General features: G+C 49.2%; 1 protein-coding gene across 10 annotated transcripts; it reads right to left on the bottom strand.

Annotated features, from left to right (window-relative positions):
* Positions 1–3,174: 3,174 nt before the first annotated feature.
* On the bottom strand, positions 3,175–6,430 carry DNAJC28 (DnaJ heat shock protein family (Hsp40) member C28). Of its 10 annotated transcripts, XM_072936182.1 has the most exons (4): positions 6,288–6,327; positions 5,611–5,676; positions 5,301–5,451; positions 3,175–4,513 (listed from the first exon to the last, which is right to left on the bottom strand). In XM_072936182.1, exon 4 carries the CDS (start codon positions 4,461–4,463, stop codon positions 3,366–3,368), a length of 1,098 nt encoding a protein of 365 aa, XP_072792283.1. In that variant the 5' UTR covers positions 4,464–4,513; positions 5,301–5,451; positions 5,611–5,676; positions 6,288–6,327; the 3' UTR covers positions 3,175–3,365. The 10 variants fall into 10 exon arrangements, with proteins under 10 accessions (XP_072792283.1, XP_072792287.1, XP_030143613.3 ...); XM_072936186.1 differs by lacking the exon at positions 5,611–5,676 and having other exon boundaries at positions 5,241–5,451; positions 6,314–6,430; XM_030287753.4 differs by lacking the exon at positions 5,611–5,676 and having other exon boundaries at positions 5,387–5,451; positions 6,314–6,430.
* Between the last annotated feature and the right edge of the window lie 3,595 nt (positions 6,431–10,025).

Below are 10,025 nucleotides of genomic sequence, written 5' to 3'. Positions count from 1 at the left end.
GGCCAATCACAGCCGAGCGCTGCGCGTCAGCCAGGGGCCGGGTATGGACGGAGCGCTGTGATTGGTCAATGCCGCAAGCACCGCCCCTCCCGGCGCGGGCGGGGCGGGAAGAGGCGCGGCCGGCGCTCTCCCGCCTTTTCCCGCTGGCCCCGCCCCCTCCCTCACGGACAGCCCCGCCCGCCATGGCCGCCCCCTCACGGCCCGGGGCACAGCGGAACTTCCTAACGTTACACATATAATATTATTGTAACATTTACCAAAAGCCAAGCATAAAATATGCGTTTTTCACAGTGTAATGTTACAAAGTTATGCTGTATTAATTTGATTAAGTAGCGTGTTAAATATATTTTTAGGCTGTAACACAATGTTAAAATAGAAACTCTGCGATGTAAGATAGTTTTTAACTAGCTCAAGAAAGAGATGAGATAATCAAGAAACTCTTCACACAGAGATAACAGTGACAGGGCACAAAAGAGTTACTGCCTCCTTATCAGAAAAGACAAACATTCTTCCACCTTCTCTCCGTCTTTATGGAACTACCAGGATTAAGGGGAAAAAGTTGACAAAAACCAGAAAAGTTCTTAATTTGCAAGGAATTTATGCATCATGTATGAGATATATGAATATGCAACAGGCTGTTGCTTTTAGGGGTTATTCCTTTGTTCACAAGGTATGTTTTTGGCAGCTTAGTGTCCAAAAACATCTAGACATCCATAATTCTTTGCTTTTTATCGTCTTGCAATTGTCCTAACTCTAAATATGTATTACTCTAATTGTATTACTATTTTTATAACCATTTTTTATTATTAAACTTTTAACAGTTCTAAAAACAAGTGCCTGTGTTTTTCACAGCTGCCCCACGGGAACAGCACAATGTTGTCATTCCTATGTTGGAATAGATAAAGTTCACCCCTAAATGCTCTCAAACCTCAGTCTGGTGTCTGGTTTATTGAAACTAAGAGGAATTAATAAACATGGATACATTCTAATTCATAGGATCAATCACAGAATGGTCTGCGTTGGAAGGACAAGCAAAACCAGATAAGCAATATGGGGGCAACAAACACATTGTGGAACATATTCCATCTGAAACAGCAAAACAAGTAAGCGACAAAAGACAGATGTTGAATAAAAGCCCTGGGCAAAGAAAAGAACTGGATCAAAGTCAGCATTTTGAGGATTAGAGTGCACATCTCACAGATGTGGAATTGAAAGAATCCGATTGTACTCAAAGTCCTCTCTCCTTCCTTTTTAACCTTAATTTACACATGCATGCTGTGTTCCATCAGGCCCAGAGACACCACACTCCCTGCTCCCTCAGAGGACACCTTCTCCCACTAAGAATAAAGATTTATCACCATAATATATGATTTGGAATAAATTTGTGCTCAGGATACAGTATCCTTTTAAATGGCTAATACAGTATCCTTTTATATGGAACCAAGTGGTGGGAAAGAGCAATATACACAGGATGAATTCCTGTCTCAAAAGATGGTTATTCTGAAGGATTATTCTGTCTAGAAGATGTGCCTTGAAACTGCCAGAAGAGGATATTCTAGGGGATTACAGTTTTAACAGGATTTCAGCAGAGTATTCCTGGAAAACCTCTGTTTAGAAGCACCAGAAGAAAAGAACATGAGAAAAAGGACAAAAGGAAAGAGGAGGACCACTTGTCCTGTTGTGCAAGAAACAGATTCCTCACCCTGAGAAAAACTGATACCTCGAATATTGTATTTTCATAATATATAGAATTATATATGTATACAATCTTTTGTCTTCATATTAAGATATCACCTAAGCCTTTCAAGCCACAAGGCATGTGGTCATTAGACCAACAAATAGGAAGTTCTGGGAATAACAACGTGGTTTTGGATCTGGGGTCAGCAATGATTGCACCCTTTTTCACAGTCATAAAATAACATTTATCAAATTCAAATAAACAGTCCACTGTCAACCAGAAAAATTCATTCTCAAGGCCATTCCCTCCTGGATTTCCTGTGTGCAGTAGCTGATATTCCTTAGGATTGACTAAGCACTGTTCTTAAGATTTTGTGAGCTCAGGGCAACAAAATTATAGACAAGCCCTGAAACACTGAACTCCTCTACATACCTGGGGAAAATTAAGGTGGAAATTACTTTTTCCATCACCACTGTAAATGTTGCAGAAGTGGGTTTTTGTGCCTGGCAGGTTTTGATGACATTAGTGCAAGGCTGATTTAAAGTTCCTTGGTCGGGCTGTGCCTGCCCTATTTAAACCCAAATGGTTTTATTAAGAATTTAAAAATCCCTCAGTCTGCTGATTCACCCCTTATGGCACCTCCGGTGTTGAAGGCACTGATGCTTCTTCGTGGGTTCCATTTCCTGCAATCTGGCTTCTATTTACCCTTGTGCCATCAATTCCATTTGCTCTTGAAATCTCCCGCTGGAATTGTCAGCAATTCTGATCCAATTCCTGCAGATCCTCATGCAAATCAAAATGTGGGGTTTTTCAGAGTACTATGTCAAAGGACCTTCAGAAAAGTATCTTTCATTAACAGTTTTGTTATAAACAAGAATAAATGATGGAAATAAGCATTCACGCACAGAGCTGGAAGGTGTCCCTGCCTGTGGCAGGGGGTGTTCACCAATAAATAAATTTCCAAGACCTCTTTCTGTGTTAAAGATGCAAAAATGGACTTGTGCATGTGTATGTTCCAAGCAAAGACATCCAGAACACTCCCTTCCAGTGAATTTAACCCTAAAGAGGTGAATGTACTTTTAAAAAATATGCAGTGAACCTGCCAAAAATTCATTTTAAGTATTGAAATAAGAGCACAAAGGCCAAACAGGGCACAGCAAGACGTTTGCCTCCACTTTAATGTGTTATTCTTATGCCTCTGTTTCCCCTCTGAAGTGACAAGAGCTTGTAAAAGCGATTAGGGCCAGTGCTGAAGTGAAGCATTAATTTGGATTTCGGCAGAAGGAAAATGGCCTGCAAGAGAAGAATTGATTTGCTTCTGCTGTGGTTTAACTCAGCCAGCAGCTGCTCAGGGGTGGGAGGTGTGAAGGGCACAAAAGGTGCCGTGCAAACCCTGCCCAGCAATAAAACATTCTGGAATGGTCAGCACTGCCTCCAGCCCAAACCTAACACGCAGCCCCAGACTAATGATGAGAAAAATGAACTAACACAACCCAAACTGGCACATTCCATTTAATAATATTTAAAAATAATTATTTATAATGCAAATGCTTATCACACAGCCAAATTTCCTTCAAGTAGGCTAACAGTGTGGATTTGACATTTTCAGTGACCCTGAAATTTCTCTAGCGCTACATTTAATTAATAAAGTGCATTCAAAACCTTGACAAGAGGAATTAGTATGAAATTATTTCGGTGTAAGTTTTAACCATTTCAAGAGAGAAGACTTCCACCCAAATCTTTTGCCCTCTTCCCCACTGCTTTCCTTCCTGTCTGAATCAGAAACCTTTTCCACGACAGCCTCGTAAACCTTTCGTGCTCGGAGCATTTCCTTGTCGGTGCTGAAATGCACCATCTGCCTGCTCAGGATGGGCACCACCAGGTTGAAGTTGTCAACTCTCTTGTTTAATTTCCTGATGTCTTCTGCGAACTGCTCGCAAATCCGACCCCACTGCTTCTGTTTCGACAGCGTCATCGGCTCCCCGAGCTTCCTCCTGGAGGCCACGATGCTCTTCCTCAGCCGCTCGATGGTCTCCCGGATCTCCTTCTGCAGCAGGATCCACTCGGGCTGGTAGCCGTTGTCGATGAGGATCCTGTTCAGGTTGTGGGTCATGGGGTCGATGTGGGGGCTGTGCGAGAACTTCTGCAAAGGCTTCCCTTTGCCGCTGAGGTTGTCGAAGTCTCCTTTGGCCATGGATTCCTGGATGAGGTCCTCCACCAGCCGCTCCACCGCCTGAGTTATCTTCACCTTCTTGCTCTGCCGCACGTCCTTGGCCCTGCTGAGGTCGCTGCCGGCGTAGCGGCTCTCCAGCCGCTGCTGCCGGTACTCCAGCACCTGCTCGGTGGCGCGGTCCACGCGGAACTGCATGTACTGCTTCTCCCGCTGGCTCGGCGTGCCGATGCCCACGCCCTCGAAGCTCAGGTAGTGTCTGTGCTGCAGGGACTTGGATTTGAACTGGTCTTCCTCCTCCTCGCCGGGCTCTGGTTTCTGTTTGCCTGCCAGGTCGCTGAGCACAACCCTGTAGGCCTCCTCCACCCTTATGAAGGTGCCGGAATCGGCCATGCCGGAGCTGCTGTCCGGGTGGTATTTTTTGGCAAGATTGCAGTAGGAGTTTCTGACGTCATCGAGGGAACATCCTTCCTCCAGCTCCAGAATTTTGTAAGAGTCCTGGACATCGTTTTTGGGTTTGTAACCCGACAACATCCTGCAGAGAAATGGCTTCAGCTTCCTTGGAATCATGGCTCCCCGTCCCACGAAACAATGTCCCATGTTGTAACTCAGCATGACGCAAGGCCACTGGGGATTTCTTCAGATGCAGCTACCTTACAAAGAACCTAGACACATTTGGACAAAAATCATGGTAAATATCCTTTTTTTTATGAGAACTTCCATGGCATTGGTCTTATCTTTAGCCTGATAAGATTAAAGAAATCCCTACTAAAATTCAGCAGTATTTTTTAATTTTACAGACTAATATTGAAATCACAGAATCCCAGAATGGTTTGAGTTGGGAGGGACCTTAAAGACCCCCATCCAGTGCCACCCCTGCCATGGCAGGGACACCTCCCACTGTCCCAGCTGCTCCAGCCCCAGTGTCCAGCCTGGCCTTGGGCACTGCCAGGGATCCAGGGGCAGCCCCAGCTGCTCTGGGCACCTGTGCCAGGGCCTGCCCACCCTGCCAGGGAACAATTCCCAATATCCCATCTAACCCTGCCTTCCTTAAGCTTAAAGTCATTAATTTACATTTCTAATTAATTACTATTGAAGTTCACAATTTACTTTTTTCTGGAATCACAACAGGAACACAGGTTTGTTTTGCACTGCAGAATTCCCTGGAAGCACTTTTATCACCTTTATTCTTCTATTATTTTTTAAATTTTATTTTTATTTTATTCTTTTATTTATTTTATTGTAGTATGAAATAAATAATATTCATTATTCTATTAAGATTTATATTATTGCCTTTATTGCCTTTCAGCAAACTCATGCCAGTGTAAACTGGAAATAAGCTTGATGCTGAGCAATAACTGATGAAACAAATCCCTTCCTTCTCCTCTGTACCTATATTTAGCAACAGCTCAATGTCCTACTCCCCTGGATCAATGCCTCAAGACCTATGACCTGGTACGTTGGCAAAGGAGGTCATCACAGCATATTTTTGGTATTTCACAGCGACATATGGATCAGCACGCATGTTATAGATTCACCAGGTCAGCCTTTCTATCCCAGCAGTGGCCAACCTCCTTCGCTGGTGTCAGGCGGGGACATAAACCTGGAATTAGAACAGATCGATACCAGTCAGTCACTCTGTCAGCAATTCCAGCAGTTCTGGGTTATTTGGGGACACAGCCAGGGCAAAGGTGACAGCAGGTGACAGAGTCAGTCCTTATGAAAAATCAAAGTAGAAGTATATAACACTAATTGGACACACCAGTTACACATCAGCCAAATCCTCTTCATTCGTGGAAATCATTAGGGAAATGCTGGATCAGTGGAGCTAAAGACACAGAGAGGGAAAGATCACTCTATTTTCAAACAAAAAACTAGGTCAAATCAACTCCTCATGGTTAATCAAAGAATAAGCAGCATTTACATCTTCTGCCCAAATCAAACTGCCCTTCTGCCCTAACCCAGACAATGAAAAGGACAAATACTTAGGACTGGATCAGTCCTCCGTGTTTTCAGCTGGCTTTGATCCGTGTAAGGCATTAAATCATCAGCTTGTAATAACGGAGCTCATTAACACCTTTTATTTATGATCCAGTGATTTCACTCCATCTGGGTGGCAGCCAAATATAACAACTGATTTTCATACGGCCATAAAACCCCATAAAACTACTTAAAAGAGAATTATCAATAAACACACTTTAAAAATTAAATTATTGCTCTGAAAGTGACTTTCTCGTAAGTCGGCAGCCCCGATTTCAATAAACCTGGTCTTAAAGAACGGCGCTTTGAACCCTCATCCCCCAAGGGGGCCGGCTGGGAAAGAAGGGCTGCTCCCCGGCAGTGGAACCGAGCGATCCCCGCTGGGATTTGGGAAGGGGGATGGATGGGGACCCCCGGACCGGCCCCGCTCCCTCCTCCCCGCTCCGCAGGGTCCCGTACCTGGAGTCCGGCCCGCCCTGCCTCACCTGGCACCGCCGGGCGGCCGCGGGAAAGGGCCGGTACCGGCCCGCAGGAAGAGGAGGGGCCGGCAGGAAGGGGAGGGGACGGGCCGCCGCCGTGACCCGCGCTCAAGGACGGGGAGAGAGAGAGGGGAAGGAACGGGCAGGGAGGGGAACAAAGGGGGCGAGACAGAGCGAGAGAGAGAGAGGCAGGAGAGGGAGAGCGGGGAAATGGGGAAGGAAGGCAGCGGGGTGCGAATATGGGTCCCGCTTGTCTCCGCTCTCCGGCAGGGGGCGCCCGAGCGGCGCCGCAGCCGTGAGGGGAGAGGTGCCATGGTGGGGCTGTGAGGGGAGAGGTGCCATGGAGAGGGGAGATGTGCCATGGTGGGGCTGTGAGGGGAGAGGTGCCATGGTGAGGGGAGAGGTGCCATGGTGGGGCTGTGAGGGGAGAGGTGCCATGGTGGGGCTGTGAGGGGAGATGTGCCATGGTGGGGCTGTGAGGGGAGATGTGCCATGGTGGGGCTGTGAGGGGAGATGTGCCATGGTGAAGGAAGATGTGCCATGATGGGGCTGTGAGGGGAGATGCGCCACGGTGAGGGGAGAGGTGACATGGTGGGGCTGTGAGGGACAGTGCCATGGTGGGGCTGTGAGGGGAGATGTGCCGTGATGGGGCCGTGAGGGGAGAGGTGCCATGGCGGGACTGTGAGGGACAGTGCCATGGTGGGGCCATGAGGGGAGATGTGCCATGGTGAGGGGAGATGTGCCATGGTGGGGCTGTGAGGGGAGATGTGCCATGGTGGGGCTGTGAGGGACAGTGCCATGGTGGGCAGTGAGGACAGGTGCCATGGTGAAGGAAGATGTGCCATGGTGGGACTGTGCATGGTCACCACGGCTCAGGTGGGCTGGGGAGCTCTGCATCCAGGCAGCAGGGAGTGGGAGAAAAGACAAACCTCTCCCAGTTCAGGCTGCACTCTGAGATTGAAGTAGTTGCTGTGAGAGCAGTGAGGACGTGTCTCACCTCTGCCAAGCTGAACAAACTGCTGCAAAGAGAGTGCTGATACCCTGCAGTTCCTGTTCCAAAATGAAAACTCTTCACCCCATTGCAGCTCAGCAGCTCATGGTTTTCCTTCCTGTGTGTGAACCCGGGGCTGACAAAAGTTAGGCATGTAGAGCTGCCCCTGTTCTTTTTTCTAACATGAAAATGTTTCATGCAATCAGGAGAGCACAAAGTGGTTGTTGTTCCTGTGCTGTCCTTGGTTTATCCCTGTTCCAGAACACTGCTGTGTGCACCTTCCTGCTGGAGGTGTCTGTCTTGAATGTCCCAGTGGGAAGAGAACAAACAGTGGGAAGATGAACTAAAGAAACAGGTGTGCCCAGGACAGACGACACTGAGCTCTCCCCAGGGGATAACAAGAGTGCCTTGGAGCTGTCCCAAAGGGAAATGCCACCAAGGTGTCCCCAGGAGCCAAGCAGAGTGACTGGGAGGCATCCCAGGGCCAAGACTACCACAAGAAAGGGCTGTCCCAAGGGGAGAGTGACAGTGGCAAAGAGCTGTCCCAACAGGGTAACAGCAGCAACAATAAGCTTTCCCAAGAAGAAGGCAGGTATGACAAAGAGCTGTCTTTGGGGAAGGCTGTAATGTTCAAGTCCCTGTGCCCATGGGAAGCGGATGAGGACAAAGGACTCTTCCAATGGCATTGAGCTGTCCCAAAGGGCGGCAAACAGCATCCAGGTCCAGAGAGCTGCTGCCTGTCTGGGAAAAGCAGCGCTCCTGGATCCATCTGTGCTGGAGGAATGACAGAAATTATTGAGGATATGGACAAGGAGAAGGGGACCCCAATTCTCTTTTCTTTCTTTTCCCCACCAAAGGAGACTCCTGCAATGGGAAAAGAAATTGTTCATGGTGGAGCTGCCCCGTGGGGCTCCAGCCCGCAGGAGAGGCCTGCGGGATATCAGGTGTGCTCCCACCTGCAGCTTGGCACTTCATAGCTGGGCCAGGAGTGGAAAATTTGGAGAGAAAACAGATTATCCAGAACCACACTTGATCTGTGTCCCCTCACTCCATGCACTCGGAGAAGGTGCTGGATAAATGCTGCAGGGCGAGTGTAGGAAATCAGGAGGAACTCTGATTTTACTCCCCGTGTGCTGCTGTGCAGCCTCAGAAAGGAGAGGAGCTTTTGTGCACGGCTGAAGCGTGCGAGTCCTCCGGGAGTTCCACAACCGTTCTGAAGCCTTGGTGGACCCAGCTGTTGGATTTTCCCTGATGCTGCTCAGCTTTGCTTCAGTGTGCCCAAAATAAAGAAGATCACAGGAAATAAATTTAAACGTTGTAAAAGACAAGAGCAACAGGTGACAAGACTGTAAATTTTTGACAGCCCAGCTTTTTCTTTTATTGAATCTTCTGTTAGTAGAGATGTTGCTGCCCCTGCCCCGCTCAGCTGCCCGTGCCCTGCCCGGGCGTTGAGGAAAAAAAACAACTTGGTGAAAACATGGGCAGAGAACCGAATGTACCACTTAACAATAACGTAATGAAATAAATACAAACTGCAACAGGTTCACGTCTGCTCCGCTGCTGTTGGGGTTCCGGGGTGGCCCTTTGTGACACGGCACATGGTGTCACGGCCCTTTGTGATGTGGGACGTGGTGGTGGCCAGAGACCCTTGTGACATCAGGGAGCTCCGCGAGGGCTGAGGGTCTCCAAGGGGCGCGGAGCCCTGGGGTGCTCATTCCCAGGAGAGCCGCTCTCTGAGGAGGAAGCAGCTCCCTGGCTCTGTCTGCGCCTGACGCCGACAGCGATAGCGGCCGACAGCGACAGACAGCGACAGCGACAAGGACAAAGCCAACTCCAACTCCCGGTCCCACAGCTCCTTGCCCAGCTGGCTGGAAGCCACCAGCGAGCCGTGGTCAGGGGCAGTGGGCAGCTCAGTCCTGTCGCTGTCACAGAGTGAGGAGGAGAGGATCTTTGCCAAAATGGACCGAGAGATTTCCCGGAGGGAAGATGTGGAAGAGACCCAGCAGAGAGAAGTTCCAGGAGCCCAAGAAATGTCCCGGCAGGGAACGAGGAGCAGCCAAGAGCTGTACCAAGGCCAGGTACGTGTGAGAGTTTGGGAGGTTTCTCAGTACAGAGGGGAGACACACCAAGAGCTCTATGAAGGGGAAGAAACCATCAGAGCTCAGGAGCTGTCCCAGTGGGAGGAGGACAGTGAGATGTACCAAGAGGGGCGGGAGAGGGAAGAACGAGTGACAACCCAAGAGATTTCCCAGTGGGAAATAGATGTGAGTGGGTGGCAGGAGATGGGATGGGGAGAAGACGAGAGATGCCACAAGGGCTGTCCCTGCAGAGAGATCTGAGTGTCCCAGAGGATTCCCAATGGGATGATGCCCAAGAGCATTCCCAGAGGGAAGGTGAGAGGTACCAAGACCTCTCAGCATGGGGACAAGGTGTGCACTGCCACATGTCCCAATGGGAAGACAGGAGAGAGCTGGAATTGTCCCAAGTGAGAGACAGCAGTGGCAGGGAGCTGTGCCAAGGAGCAGACGCTGCAGCCCAAGAGCTGCCCCGGTGAGACGATGTGAGGGAGCGAAAGCTGTCCCAAAGGGAGGAAGATGTGAGCAGGCAGGAGCTGTCCCGATGGGGACACAACATCAGCTCAGAGATCTGGGACAGACCCTTGTGCCCAGTGAGGGACGAGGAGCCTCAGCCTTGTCCCCCAGAGGGGCCCAGCTCTGCCAGCCCCGT

Source organism: Taeniopygia guttata, chromosome 1, assembly GCF_048771995.1.
Source record: "Taeniopygia guttata chromosome 1, bTaeGut7.mat, whole genome shotgun sequence".
NCBI classification, from domain to species: Eukaryota; Metazoa; Chordata; class Aves; order Passeriformes; family Estrildidae; genus Taeniopygia; species Taeniopygia guttata.
This window is presented reverse-complemented; position numbering and strand designations above follow the sequence as displayed.

Coding starts and splice junctions, on each gene's coding strand:
- DNAJC28 (XM_072936186.1), bottom strand. CDS start 4,463: ATGCTGAGTTACAACATGGGACATTGTTTCGTGGGACGGGGAGCCATG.